This window comes from Malus sylvestris, chromosome 14 (genome assembly GCF_916048215.2).
Source record: "Malus sylvestris chromosome 14, drMalSylv7.2, whole genome shotgun sequence".
Classification (NCBI taxonomy): domain Eukaryota; kingdom Viridiplantae; phylum Streptophyta; class Magnoliopsida; order Rosales; family Rosaceae; genus Malus; species Malus sylvestris.
Genome location: NC_062273.1, coordinates 26,494,894 through 26,510,424, shown reverse-complemented (window position 1 = coordinate 26,510,424; position 15,531 = coordinate 26,494,894). Strand labels below are relative to the sequence as shown.

The 15,531-nt window shown below is 36.9% G+C and overlaps 2 protein-coding genes and 2 pseudogenes across 2 annotated transcripts; 3 read left to right on the top strand and 1 right to left on the bottom strand.

The window, feature by feature from the left end:
• Window positions 1-68: 68 nt before the first annotated feature.
• Window positions 69-1,758, top strand: LOC126598339 (putative pectinesterase/pectinesterase inhibitor 26). Its single transcript, XM_050264695.1, has 2 exons — window positions 69-341; window positions 1,630-1,758. The coding sequence occupies exons 1-2, from the start codon at window positions 69-71 to the stop codon at window positions 1,669-1,671; spliced, it is 315 nt and encodes a 104-aa protein (XP_050120652.1). The 3' UTR covers window positions 1,672-1,758.
• Window positions 1,759-2,195: 437 nt separating this feature from the next.
• On the bottom strand, window positions 2,196-2,920 carry LOC126598340 (transcription factor PRE6-like). Its single transcript, XM_050264696.1, has 2 exons — window positions 2,719-2,920; window positions 2,196-2,600 (listed from the first exon to the last, which is right to left on the bottom strand). The coding sequence occupies exons 1-2, from the start codon at window positions 2,848-2,850 to the stop codon at window positions 2,445-2,447; spliced, it is 288 nt and encodes a 95-aa protein (XP_050120653.1). The 5' UTR covers window positions 2,851-2,920; the 3' UTR covers window positions 2,196-2,444.
• Window positions 2,921-6,934: 4,014 nt separating this feature from the next.
• Window positions 6,935-12,794, top strand: LOC126599156 (40S ribosomal protein S9-2-like; annotated as a pseudogene).
• Window positions 12,795-12,800: 6 nt separating this feature from the next.
• LOC126599155 (putative pectinesterase/pectinesterase inhibitor 26) lies at window positions 12,801-13,622 on the top strand (annotated as a pseudogene).
• The last annotated feature ends 1,909 nt before the right edge of the window (window positions 13,623-15,531 follow it).

Sequence of the window (15,531 nt, the reverse complement as noted above, 5' to 3'; positions counted from 1 at the left end):
CAACCGCTCTCCAAATCCCGACCCAGAGCTCACCCGCCTCTCGGCGCTGTTGATGACCGTGAACTTCGATGCGGCGACCCAGGACTGCGTTTCTCAGCTGGGGTAAGAACCAAGTCAACGACTCGGCGTCGGCGATGAGGGTGGGCCCGGGAGAGAAGGCGTTGATTGGAGATAAAGTCAACGACATACAGACGTGGATAAGCAGCGCGGTGATGGATCAGGAGACGTGCCTGGATGGTTTGGAGGAGATGGGATCGACGGCTGTGGATGCGGTGAAGAGCGAGATGAAGAAGTCAATGGAGTACAGCAGCAACAGCTTGGCAATTGCCGCCAACTTTAAGGTAATTCTAGACAAGTTCAATATATTCCCCTCCACTAATTTTTTAAATTAAAAAACTGTTATTAGAATTTCAAAAATCTTATTTTTTCTAATTATAAAATTTTTGGAGTTCAAAATAAGAATTTTATAAGGAAAACTAAAGAAAAGGGTTTGAAAACTTTGAATTTTAACGATAAGGACAAAATAAAGGGTAAAGTGAATAGTACCAGGATTGACTTTTTAGTGTAAAAATGTGGTTTTTCGTTAAAGTGAACAGTACCGGGAGCTTTTCGTTAAAATTCCCAATTTTATAGTGCTAATAACAATTCTTTAAATTAATTGTATAAACAAAAAAAAAAAAGAGTTGTTAAGTGTTTTACATTTGATTTTTCTTCTTCAATTATAAATGAATTTTTTTTGTTATATGATTTGTGTTTTTCATTTATTGATATATTTGCACTTGCTCAGTTATGAAATTTGAATGTATGTATGAACAAAATGTAAATATTTACATTCAACGATTTGATGATATTCCTCTTCATTTATAAGTGAGAGGTCTTAGGTTCGAATATCGTGGATGACGAATTCGATAACAAATTAAACTGCGTCCATTGCGTGTGTTAGCCAAACTCTCTCTCCCTCTAGTGTAAAAATATCAATGTACTAAAAAAAAAAAAAAACCTTTTGGAATTAATTCTAATATATGTGGTTAATAATCTTAAGCCATTAATAAGGTTCCTCCCCGTTGCGGGATTGGGAGTCGTAGTGTGACTCCTACTTGTATTTCTCTTTGCTGGTTTCAATAAATTACTATCTTCCCAAAAAAGGGTTTCTATTCCTATTCACTCTTTGTGATGACTTAAGTTTGTTATTCTAAAAAACAAAATACCAAGATTTTTGGGTGGAAGCGGGATTCTAAGTTGACGATTAACGATGTAAAAAATATATGTAAAACTCAAGAAGACTTTGACGTCAATGAAGGAATACTAAAATTTTAGTTTATATACAGCTTATTACCGGTTAAATGTTTCAACTGTATTTTAATTTTAAAATTTTTAACATTTGAACCAAATTATGGAGTTATCTAACAGTAATAACCAGACTTCACCATTTCAACTTTATACTCCCCTGATTGAAACAGGTTCAGATCCATTTTAGCCGACAACAGCATGGTGATTGCTTTCATTTTCTTGTTTTCACTCGTAATCATTGAATGATTAATTTATGATACTATATATTGTATGTTGATGCACAAAATCAGTGAGGACTTTGGTACAACAAGAAAATGTTAAGTTTGTGACTTTTGCTAGATTGCTCCGGTCACTAGTGTGGATAAGTATGTAAATGGATAGAGACAGGGAAGCAAACACAAGATGTACGTGGTTCACCCAGATTGGCTACATCCACGGAGTATAGGAGTTCTTATTAATTGTGAAGGGTTTACACAAGTACATAGATTGGCTACATCCACGGAGTATAGGAGTTCTTATTAATTGTGAAGGGTTTACACAAGTACATAGGTTCAAGCTCTCCTTTTGTGAGTACTAGTGAATGATTTAGTACAAATGACATTAGAAAATATTGTGAGAGAATGATCTCTATTTATAGAAGAGAGTTTCTAGTTTCATTCTGACATTGACACGTGTCGTGTTATGATTGGCTTCTGATGTTGACACGTATCGTGCTATGATTAGCTTTTGATGTCCACACGTGTCGCGCTGTGATTGGCCTCCTAATTGGAGGAAAACTCTTCTGGTTCCTTAACGGTATAACGTTGATCGATGCTCAATATTTTCAAGATTGGTCAAGTATGGTAAAAACATTGTAAATCCAAGACATTGCTTCTGGTACGTATATTGCAGCAAATCACGATATATGTGGGACCGAAAATTATTTTAATATTTAGTTCGGAGCTAGATCAATGACTAGATACCATTTAAACAACACATAAGATATCAGAAGGTACACTGAAGATTACAAACATATATACACAGATATATATATATATATATATATATATATGCATTCCTCATATATATACTCTCTCACTGGTTGGATAGTCCAACCAAAACTTAACTCATGTAATTAAAATTGCTAGCCCGGAGAGAGAGAGAGAGAGAGATTATTAATGCTGCAAAAGTCTTCTAATAAGCTCTTCATCAACATCAGAGATGTCTGCAGAATCCAGGAGTTGAGATATTCTTTGGCTCAGATCTTCCACCTCCCTATGCAGCCTCCTTATGTAACTGCAAGTTTCTTCCAAAATGCTCGATGCCGATACCTGCGTAAAATTTGAAACCATCAAAATTCCATTTGTGATAAAAACCCTAAATATAGAAAACTCACAATAGTTTGCTTTAGTTACAAATGCATGCATGACTATCTCCCTAAGCGTGTACCTGAGCATTACGCGTATGATGAAGCTGAGGAAGAAGAGGTTGTAATTTTGAGATGAGCTCCTTAATCTCATCATCTGAGGGTTTAGACATTCTTGATGATGATGATGATGATGATGATCTTCTACTTGACATGGCTGGTTGAAGAAGCACTTTTGCTTATTTTCTGCTTATAGCTTTTACCTTCTTTAGACTATCAAATGGTTGGGGGGAAGTTTTAAGTACGAGGCTAAAGATGCTTAAAAAGAGAGTGGGAATGCAAGGTGGAGACACAAATCTTTTTGGGGTGTGCTATCCACACATCCCTTTTTACTTCTCTCACACTCCTTATTAATTTCTATCATTTGATCTTCGTCAATTCATCTAATCCAACGACTGAAAATTAAAAGGATGTGAGAGAAGTAAAAAGAGGTGTGTGGATATCACATTCCATCTTTTTAGTATGGGAAAGCGAGGTCGAGACACAAATCTTTTTAGTAAGAATAAGCCAAGTTCTAAAAATCGCTAGCGCTAGTCGGGCAGCAGACAAGAGCCTAGACGTTTTTTATTTTAATTAAATTTATTATATAATAATAAAAACATATAAATAAGCTACTACAATTGATTGAATAGAGGCTTCATCGATAATCTAAACTCTTAAGCTCTAATCGGAGCGTCTGACCTTTGCCTAGTGCCTATGCCTCGCCAGAGCTGTCTCGGGGCCAGGTACGAAATTTATAAAAGGTCCATCTTTAATTAGATAGTTTTCCAAACAAAATAGGACAATGATTGATGTTAGAAAGCAATAACTTAAATCAAAACAAATTTTATGACTCATTGATTATAAGTTTATAAATGTCATTAAATAATAAGTAAAAAGAGCTACAATAACCTTTACTAAATAATCAAAAGCAGTTCAATTTTAAACAAACAAACAAGATAAAAAAAGCTTCAAAAACTCTAACTTTAAAGTTTCACTTAAATATATAACATTATTATAAAATAAAATTAAAGAAAAAAATTTATTTTTAGGGTGTTGTTATTAGCACTCCAAATTTTTACATTTAAAAAAATGAGTTTACACTTATGAAAATGCACAATGACATTTTAAGTGCTAATACAAGCAACATTTTTGTAATATATAGCATTATTACATTTACATATAAATATTAAATGATTGAAGCTTTTTTAAATTTAGAGCCCTGTGATTGCACTTTCGTTCCCCTAAGGGCTGGTTTGGTATTGCTGTGCTTTGAAAAAAAAAACCTGCCGTGAGAATAAGCGGCTGTGAAATAAATCAGCATAGTGTTTGGTAAACTTTTTTATAAAAGTGCTTTTGGAAAAAAAAAAAAGCAGTCTGATAGTGGGTCTTTTCATTAAAGAAGCACTGTAGCTCCGTGTGCTTTGAAAAAAAACCAGTTTTCCAAAGCTGCAAATAGCAGCTTCAGCTTTTTCCTTTGATTTCAGCTTATTCTCACAGCAGCTTCCAAAATAAGCTTTTTTTTTTCAGTTTACCAAACGCCTAAAACCCTCACAGCTTTTTTTCATGTGTGTTTTTTTTTTAAGCACCTCACTCCCAAACCACCTCTAAAGCCATCATTGGACCTGCCTAAGCTGCTTTTTAGATCGGTGAGAATAAGACACCAACGATGTTGGTATGTCGTTGAGGCCCCATTTGAGCAACATTTTTCTTCCCCCAGATTTTTCCCAATTCTTCCACAATTTTCACAGACCCAGAGACATAGAAAGGAGATAAGAAAATGCCAAAATAGAGTCGGATAAGAAACAAACCTTGTTTTAAGTATTTAAACCAATGAGGATTAGGGGGTAATCGGCTTTTCGAGAAAAAAAAAATTAAAATTCAAACAAAAATCGAAAAAAAAAAGGAATGTGGAAATTATGAGAAACTGATGGAAGATGGAAATTGAATGGTGAGAAAGAAGAGAGAAAAAGAAACGGAATTGGAAATTTGCACGACTGGCGGGCGCTGAAATGAGGTAACTTTTTTTGATACTCTGGCAAATACAAGCGTGCGAAGAGGAGAGAGGGTTTTATTTTGTTTTTATATTAGTTTAGCCTAATCCCTTTTTTTATAAGCTTATTCCCTTTTATTTTATCTTGTTTTTTTTCTAGATTTTTTTTAGGAAATTTTAACGAAAAACTTCCGGTATTGTTCATTTTAACGAAAAACCACATTTTTACATTAAAAAGTCAATCATAGTACTATTCACTTTACTCTTTATTTTGTTCTTGTCGTTAAAACTCAAAGTTTTCAAACAATTTTCATTAGTTTTTTTATTTTTATATTTTAGTGCTTGATGAGAATTGTTTATTGTTTGATGCCTTGTCGGATTGATGGTGATTTTTTTCACTAGCATCATTAGTTGTAGACAGCAATTGACGATGGCCTGCAAAAGTGAGAGACCAAGACAGCAATTGAGATTTTTATTTTACTTGTTATTTAATTGAAAATTGGAATTGGCAATTGGGTGGAATTGTTTATTCAAAAGGCATCTCTCTTGTGTGCAAGCAATGCTCGAAAGTAAAGCCTGCCGTCCAATCTGTTTTCCCAACTTTAAGTTGTTCTTTTTCCTTTTCATTGAATGAAGAGGCATGTTCTCTGACTGCTTTTACAACGGTTAAAAACGCTCTTAGATGATCAAAATTGTTGCTTATAATGTTGGTTATAAATAACTAGAAGTATTTCCATTTTCTATGTCTTTTTGGTATTCTCCAAATAGGACAAATCATGTTGATACAAATAAATCACAAATGTTTCGTACACAAGCAATTCCAAACAGACTAAGGACTATTACAAAAACTCTTGTGGAGACATGCTTCATAGAAGTGTAAAGGCTTTGAACATTTTGTGCACTAACATGGCAAACTAGAAGAAAAAAAACATAACGTCTCATACTTTTTTAGACAAATTGCATGCACATATATGTATGTGAAATCCATGAAATCTATTGCATGCACATATATATATATACACACACACATATTGATAAGGATAATATAGTAACTCATGACAGTTACCAATTTAGTTAAATAGTTACTGTAGGGAATATTCTTTTACTTTTTACCCCAAAGTGTAACTATATATACTTGTGTAAAATTATCTTTCAGATTAATGAAAAGAGAAGAGAAATATTATTCTCAATATGGTATCTTCCGCCAAAAGTCTACCGACTTCGATCCTTTAGCTTTCTCCTTACGCTTTCTTCATTTTCTCAGTAACCAAACAAATCTCTTTCGCTATTTTCCTCTCTGATCTTGCGCATCAATGGTGGCTAACTCTTCCGATTCTTCATCTCCGATGATCGCACATCCTAATTATTCTCCTCAGGGCGCTGCACCACCTCTTTCTTTTACTCAGGCCTCGATCAACTCCATCACGATCCAGAATATCGGTAGCATGGTCCAGACAAAGCTGAAACGTCACAATTATCTCATCTAGAAGTCTCTCTTTGATTCGATCTTCCACCGCTACAAGCTCGTTGAAATTGTTGACGGATCTGAACCTGCACCGCCTCAAATTCTCACTGATTCTTCAGGAAATTTGACTTCTATTCCTAATCCTGCCTTCAAGTTATGGTATGAGAAAGATCATAATATCATCATCTGGATCAACTCTACACTCTCTGAGGATTTGATTCCTTTCACCATTGGTGTTCAATCTGCTCGGAATTATGGCAGAATCTTGAACGACGATTTAGTGGTGTCTCACGATCTCACATTCATCAACTTAGGTCAAATCTTCAATCTATGACCAAAGGAAATTCCCCTACCTCTGAGTACCTCCAGCGTATTAAGGAAGTTACAGATGCTCTCGCTGCTGCTGGCGCACCATTTGACGATCATGATATTCTTCTAATAATTCTCAATGGACTTCTTGATGATTATGCCTTTGTTAATTCTGTGCAATTTCATCTCACTGATACAATTGTTGATTATCTTCATGGTTTCTTGCTCAACAAAGAAATTGCACTTGCAAGAAAGCAGCATATTCAAGGCTCATCTACTGAACCTTTTCAGGCATTCAATGTTCAAGCATCATCAACCAATGCTCATTTGCTCCCTACAGCGCATGTTCCACCTCAACAACAAGCCTATATTGTTCACCCTCAACAGTTCCCCAATTCTAATCTAGGCAGTTATCAATAACCTAACAACAATCAGCGAAATTACAACAACAACAATCGAAATTAATTCAATCGCTACAACAATTCTCATAATCATGGTGCAAATCGTGGAGGAAATTGCTACCACAACAATTCTCAGCATGCTCCCTGTCAAATCTGTGAAGGTCCAGGCCAACAAGCCATTGATTGCAGCAATCGTATGAATCCTAATTTTCAAGGTCATGTTCCTTCTGCTAAGCTTGCCATGTATGCTAATCTTCCAATCAATTCCTCTCCTTCATGGCTCATTGACTCTGGAGCAAGCTCACACATGACCAATAACATTCAGAATTTGCAGAATCCATAACCATATCATGGACTTGACAAAGTTTACATTGGAGATGGCCAAGGTTTGCCAATTCTCCACTCTAGCTCTTCTTTAATTTGAACTCATTCTGCTACTTTTCTAGAATGTTTTACATGTTCCTCAATTGAAACATGATCTGTTCTCTGCAAATATGTTTTCCCTGGATAATTGGTGTTCTTTGACTCTGAATCCTTTTGACTTCATTGTCAATGATCTTACTGCAGGGAAGATGCTTTTTAGAGGTCTTGTTTACCAAGGTCTCTATCCCTTCTATGCATATCCTAATCATTCCAGAAGGTATCTTGCAACTACTGCAATAAGGACTTCACCTCATATTTAGCATCAACGCTTGGGACATCCAACATTCAAGACTTTTGGATCTGTTATCTCTAAGTCTTCCATGCCTATTACTACTTTTATTGATAAGTTGTTTTGTTTAAATTGTATCTTGGGCAAGTGTACAAAATTGCCATTTCATGACTCTGTTAGTATTACATCTAGACCACTAAAACTTGGTCATGCTGATGTTTGGGGTCCAACACCATTGTTATCTGTTAGTGGTTACAAGTTCTATGTTCTCTTTGTTTATGATTTCACTAAATATACTTGGTTGTATTCTCTTAAGAATAAATCAGATATGTTTGTTACATTTGTCCAATTTTAAGCTCTAGTTGAAAATGTATCTGGTTTCAAGATCGGTACTTTAAGAATAGACTCAGGGGGTGAATTTTTTAGTTCTAATTTTCAAAACATCTTGCTTTTTGTGGCATTCAACAAAATCTCAGTTGTCCTTACACACCACAGCAAAACGGTTGTGCTGAAAGGAAGCACCGACATATTGTCGAAACTGCCAAGACATTATTGATAGCTTCTAATGTGCCCCATTAGTTTTGGGTCTACATCTTCAAACATGTGCATTTTGATGAGACTTATTTTCCTTTTCACACACTTGCCTCTTCCCTTACTTCCCCAACTATTTCTCATACTGCCTCATCTCCCTTCTCTCTTGACTTTCCCCATCTATATCTTACCCTATCCTCACTCTGTCATGCTATCCCACCTGAATCGCAGTTCCCTTCATCTACCATACCTACACCCACACCTCCCTACCTTGCATTAAATGCACCTTCTTCCACTTCTTAGCCTATTCCTCCATCTACTTCTCCCACTCCACCTATTCCTTTTATTCACCCTATACAAACTAGGTCAAAGTCAAGCATCTTTAAATCTAAGGCTTATATAGCTACCAAACACCCTTTACAGTCACATTTAGACGGTGAATATGTTCTTTCTACCTATCTCCAAGCATCTAAGTATCCATTTAGAGGGCAGTTATGCAAGATGAATTCAATGCTTTGCAGAATACAGGAACCTGGATTTTTATTCCTCATTCTCCCTCAAACAACTTAGTTAGGTGTAAGTGGGTTTTTAGAATTAAACACAAACCAGATGGCTCTGTGGATCGCTATAAAGTCCGTTTAGTGGCTAAGGGTTACAATCAACATGAAGGTATCGACTTCAGTGATACTTTCTGTCTAGTGGCTAAACTTGTGACCATTAGAATCCTACTCACCTTAGCAGTTCAGTCTAATTAGTTCTTACATCAGTTGGATGTTAGTAATGCTTTTCTCCATGGTTCCTTAAAAAAATATTTGTGTATGTCTTAGCCTTCTGGATTCATTGACCAAGATCATCCCAGTTATGTTTGTCACTTAAAGAAATCTCTCTATGGTTTTAAACAAGCTCTTAGAGCTTGGTTTGAGAAACTTCAATCTGCTCTACTCTTATTGGGGTTTCAAGCATCACAATCTGATCACAATTTATTCATTCTTCATCAACATGTTCTAGTTTTGGTTCTAGTGTATGTTGATGATATAATTATTACTGGCCCATTTTCTTCTCACTGCAATGCTGTTATTTCCAAGCTCAATGCTCAGTTTCCAGTCAAGGACTTGGGTGATCTCCATTACTTTCTTGGGCTCGAAGTTCAATGATCTTCATCAGGTATCTTTATTCATCAATCCAAGTACTTTATGAACTTGCTTAAAAGATCAAATATGGATGGAGCTAAGCCATGCACCACACCACTTGGTTCTGCCAAGCTTGATCTTTCTGGGCCCTTACTATCTAATCCTACAGAATACAGATCCATTGTCGGGGCTCTCCAATACTTAACTTGGACTCGACTTGATTTATCCTTTACTGTTAATTTGGTATGCTAGTTCATGCATTCACCACGAGAACAACATTTTCAAGCAGTGAAACGGATTTTACGATACTTAAAAGGCATAGTTGGACTTGGTTTATGGTTTCCCAAATCCTCATCTTCCCTAACACTTAAGGCATTCTCTGATGCTAACTGGGCTGGAGTGCAAAGAAGCAACACACAATTGCTCGATGATCCACAGAGGCTGAGTATCATTCTCTAGCTCATACTGTAGCAGAAATTACTTGGATTTGCCAATTATTTATTGATATTGGTTTCAAATTGCCTACCATTCCTCATATTTGGTGTGATAATGTCTCTGATATTGCCTTAAAATCCAATCCTGTTTTTCATGCTCGCACTAAGCATGTAGAAATTGATTATCACTACATTCGTGAGTTGGTTTTAGCACAATTACTTCAAGTTCAGCTTGTTTGCAGCCAAGATGAACTTGCAGACATACACATTAAGTCACTTCCTCGGCAACGATTTCCCCAACTTCGATCCAAGCTCTCTCTACACCCTCCTCTGTTCAACTTGAGGGGGTGTGATAAGCATAATATAATAACTCATTGTAATAGTAATTCATGACAATTACCAATTTAGTTAGATAGTTATTGTAGGGAATATTCTTTTACTTTTTACCCCGAAGTGTAACTATATATACTTGTGTAAAATTATCTTTCAGATTAATGAAAAGAGAAGAGAAATATTATTCTCAATATATATGAGTGTGTTTGTGTGTACCTAACTGAATGCAGATTTGGTAACAAATTCACTTGGGTTTCCACAGCCAACTCTTGGTGGTTGCAAGTTTGCAACCTTTATAGCTTTCGTCGGTTTCACCTATCCTTCATATCATGAACGGATAGCGTTAATTACATTTTTTTTTTTACTTTTTATACACCCTTTTTAATTTGTAGTCATTGATTTTTTTCAATTCATTCGATTTGACGATCGAAAATTGAGAAGAACGTATGAAAAGAAAAAATGGTTGGAAAGAGAAAACATTCCCCTTCTTTATGGGTTGAGGACCTTGAGGTATATAAAAAAGGTAAATTGCCATTGACCCCTTGAATTATCACCTAAGTTGAAATTGACCTCCGAAATTATCCATTTTATCATCGATTGAGTAAAATTAAAAGAAATGTGGACAAGTTTAGGATTGTTCTTGATGGGCTAAAAGTGGTTTATATCAACTAAAAATTCTTTCAACTAGGTTTGGCGGAAAAACTTAAAAGTACTTCTGATTTATAGAAGCCTTTCGTAAAGCACCGAAGAAGCATTCACAAGAATCCACAACTGCATTCAACGTGCTCCTAATAAAAGTAGTTCTAACACAAGTGCTTACTCCAAAAGCAATTCCAAACGAGAGATTGATGAATTCTATTGGGTTGGGCATAACAAAAAAGTTGGGTTTGGTCTGTAGGCCCAAAAGTAGAAATGAGTCGTCTTATAAAATATGGGTCAATCCATCTAACGAAAGCAAGCAATTTAATATCACTTGACGCCAGTTTTGCTCTCTTAAGGTCCTCATTCTGAGGACTTATAAGGACCAAATGCATATTAGCTACATGCTTAAATTAGTTCAGATTCAAAGGTTTAAAATATTTGAAAACTTAATAAAGTAAAATCAACTTAAAATCCATAAACCATCCTGTTTTTCTTTATTAAATTGTCAAATATTTGAAATCTTTGGATACAAATTAATACAATCATATGGCTAATATGCATTTGTCCTCAAAATGAATACCTTAAGAGAGCAGGCCTCGACTCGACGCTAGGTTAGCTAGCCAACAACTTCACTAGGGTTTTTGAGCTTCTCTTTCTTTATAGACAGAGTTTAGAAAATTAGTTTTTATTTCCAACGAAGCACAAGGACGACTGGCATCGTCGGAGCACATGTTTCACGTCTCCTTCTACCGAAACTGTAATCCCTCTCGCTTTCTCTGATGTTTAATCTCCCCCCCCCAACACACACACATATATATATATATATATATATATATATATATATATATATATATATATATATATATATATATATACACGCGCACGCGTGTGTGTGTATATATATATTCTCTGATACTTATTATATCGAAATCATTGAGAAACTTTTGTTGTTCCTGACGTGGGATTTACATTTTCAGGGTTAAATGATATACATTTCAAAGTCTCTGAATTTACATTGTTCGATGACAATTTTTTTATTTTTATAACGGAATTTAAAGGTACATCTCAGGTGGTTAGTGTTAGGTTCTGAATTTGTAATGGTAAACTATGAAAAAGTTTACTGAATTGTGAAAATTATAGATGGCAAGACGCTTAAGAAGCCCCGCCGCCCCTACGAGAAGGAACGGTTGGATGCTGAGCTGAAGCTCGTGGGTGAGTTCGGGCTTCGGTCCAAGAGAGCTGTGGAGGGTTTCAGCATCCCAGAGCCGTATCCGAAACAATGCCAGGGAGCTTCTGACCCTTGATGAGAAGAACCCTCGTCGGATTATTGAAGGTGAGGCTCTCCTCAGGAGGATGAACCGTTATAAGCTTTTGGACGAGGGGCAGAACAAGCTCGATTATGTCTTGGCTTTGAATGTCGAGAACTTCCTTGAACGCCGCCTGCAGACGATTGTGTTCAAGACTGGTATGGCAAAGTCCATCCATCATGCTCGTGTGCTCATCAGGCTGAGGCATATCAGGTAAACTTATTTCTCATTGTGCTTTTATTTGATTTAGTGCTATTGATCTAAAATCACTGATTCAATGTGATTATATGGTCAATCTCAATGCGTAATGTCCGGGAAAATGCGGATATTTTGGTGCATCACATTTACGGATTTACATTTCTTGTGATGGTATTAATTCTACTGAAAAGTGTTCTATTTGCTCGTACTTCATGTTTGATCTAGAAACAAATGGAAGTACTTGATAAATGGTTTGTTATTATACCAACAATTTGTCGTGCCGGATTGTTGACTTTTCGTAGAAAGGAAAAACTTGGAGCTAATTATGTTATAGAGTTGAACGGAGGAGTCTATCGTTTTGATGATTCGATATCTGTTGTACTTCATGTTTTATTTCGATTTCTGCTAGTAGAGAAGATGCTCTAGTGTTTGAATGGATCACACTGTTTACATATTATATAACACCAACCATTGTTTCGGTTGCTTGAGCTGCAAGGTGAACATTCATCCTCACTAAACCTTGTTCTTTTATTGTGGACAGAGTTGGGAGGCAAGTGGTGAACATTCCCTCATTCCTGGTGAGATGTGACACCGAGAAGCACATCGATTTCTCGCTTACAAGCCCGTTAGGCGGCGGACGCCCTGGCAGAGTGAAGCGAAGGAACACGAACGCGGCTGCTAAGAAGGCTGCTGGCGGAGACGCAGACGAAGAGGATGAAGATTGAATAACACTAGTGATCACCCTCGCAATCGCCGCCGTCATCCACCATTCCACTACCCAGTCACCCGCCGAGTTCCAACCCCAATCTCTCTCCAACTAGGCCGAGTCTACCATCAAAACCGTCTGCAACGTAACTCGGTACCCCGCCTCGTGCTTCACCTCCATATCCGTCCCCAACCGCTCTCCAAATCCCGACCCAGAAGCCATTTTCAAGCTCTCCCTCGAAATCTCCGCTGCCGAGCTCACCCGCCTCTCGGCGCTGTTGATGACCGTGAACTCCGATGCGGCGACCCAGGACTGCGTTTCTCAGCTGGGGGAAGCGATGAACCGGGTCAACGACTCGGCGTCGGCGATGAGGGTGGGCCCGGGAGAGAAGGCATTGACCGGGGATAAAGTCAACGACATACAGACGTGGATAAGCAGCGCGGTGACAGATCAGGAGACGTGCTTGGATGATTTGGAAGAGATGGGATCGACGGCTGTGGATGCGGTGAAGAGCTAGATGGAGAAGACAATGGAGTAAAGCAGCAAAAGCTTGGCAATTGTGGCTAACTTTAAATTAAAGAAACTGTTATCAGCATTTCAAAAATTTCATTTTACACTCCCTCACAAGTGTAATTTTCTTTCTAATTATTAATTTTTTTAAAGTATAAAATAAGATTTTTAGAGTACCAATAACAATTCCCTAAATTAATTGTATAAAAAAAAATGAGAGGTGTTGAATGTTTTCCGTTTGATTTTTCTTCTTCAATTATAAATGAAGTTCTTTTGTTGTATGATTTGTGTTTTTCATTTATTGATATATTCGCATTTGCTCAGTTGTGAAATTTGAAATGTATGTATGAACAAAATGTAAATATTTACATCCAACGGTCTGGTGATATTCATTTTCGCTTAGAAGTAAGAGGTCTTAAGTTCGAATCTCATGAATGGCGAATTCGATATTAAATTAAGCCGCCCATTACGTAGGTTAGCCAAACTCTCCCTCCATGTACTCAAAAATAAAAGTAAAAATAAAAATAAAAAACTCTTTTGTGTTGCAGTCCTATTGGAATAGGAATGTAATTGTGTAAATCCTAGTAGATATGGGAATGTATCTTATATTCCTATTAGGAGTAGATTACCTATTAAATGTTGTAATCCTAAAGGGAAAGGTTTTTACCTATCATACTACTATAAATAAAGGCACAATGGGGATGAAATAGAACACACCCACAATTACACATCTCTCTTTTTCTCTCTATCTATGTCGCACCTCTCTCTTTCTGGCCTCCATAATTGTTCAGTAAATTATTCCTACAACACGTTATCAGCATGCACTTGACACTGCGCTACTAAGAGAATTTATTCTTCAATTTGGGGAGTATTACGTTTTAATCATTCTTTTTTGTGGTTAACTTATTATTTTATTGGATTGATATACAAGCTATTGATTCAATTTAATTTTTCTATGTTGCAGATACAACGCATTGGAGATGCAATTCAAGCTTTCCAAGATGGATCTTCTACAAATTCAAAGGCTTTTATTTGTTTTCTGCCAATCAAGTATGCTTAAAATAAAGTAAGATATTTGAAACGACCTTGAAGCATGAAAACATTCCCAATGATGCATGAACCCCCTATATTTATATTTTCCTTCCAATATATATATTGTATATGTTCATATATTTGTTTCATGCATTACGCAAATTTTGTTATGTGGAATTTGTGAGTCAAAGAAACGAAATAAAATAGAAGCATATTTTTTTTGGGTTCTGAAAACCCTAATACTAAAATCTGAAAAAAAAATAAAGAAAAAAGGGGAACTAACCTCACCGACCTGCTTGGGTTTTACTGCGTGTGCAAATCAGGCCCTAGGCCTGGGTTTGACTTGCTGGGCCTATGCCCTTTCAAACACATAGAGCCAGCGTTTTTTTTGCTGGGCTTTCTCACAATCCAGCTCGGGCCAGACCGAGCCAGCCTGTGCTGGGCTTGTCCTGAGAACTCGGCTCAACCACTTCGGCCAGGGTTTCTTCTTCCCTTTGCTGTTGGGCTGTTCCTCTTAGCCCGTGACTGCAGCAAGCCTGCAAGCTTGTTTGTGCAGATTGATGGGCTGCTTGCAGCTGCCTTACAAGAGCCCAGCCCAAGGCCTAATGCTGCAGGACCTTGTCTAAAGCAGCAGCCAGCACTTTCAATGCTGGGCTGCCCTTGTTTCTCGGCCCAAAGCCATTTTTTGGCTTGTTTTTTTTTTTTCAGCCCACACCCATAATAATAATAAATAAATAAATAAATATTTTGGTGCCCAATTTCACAGCCTTAACCAATTTTAGGGTGTTTCTTTTGTATGGCCTGCAGCCATCTAGCCCAAAAATATGGCTTGAAAGTTTCCCATATCTACTAGGTTTTAACGAGGCATCCATCATGGGCTGATCATACCCTTGTGAGCTATTCTACTTGCGTCCAAAAGATGTATAATTTTGACTTAATGCAAATTCTCACATTTATCCTTAGACTATGGGTTTTACCATAGCGAGGTTTTGTGAGTTTTACTTTTTATGCATTCTTCTGTTGATCTGAGACTTGCATTCGCTCATTGTGCCGACGACTTCATCAACTATACTTGCTTCATCACTGAAGACTTGATGCGCCATTTACTTGAGTATTTACACACTCAAGGGGGAGTGTTGCAGTCCTATTGGAATGAGAATGTGATTGTGTAAATCCTAGTAGATATGGGAATGTATCTTATATTCCTATTAGGA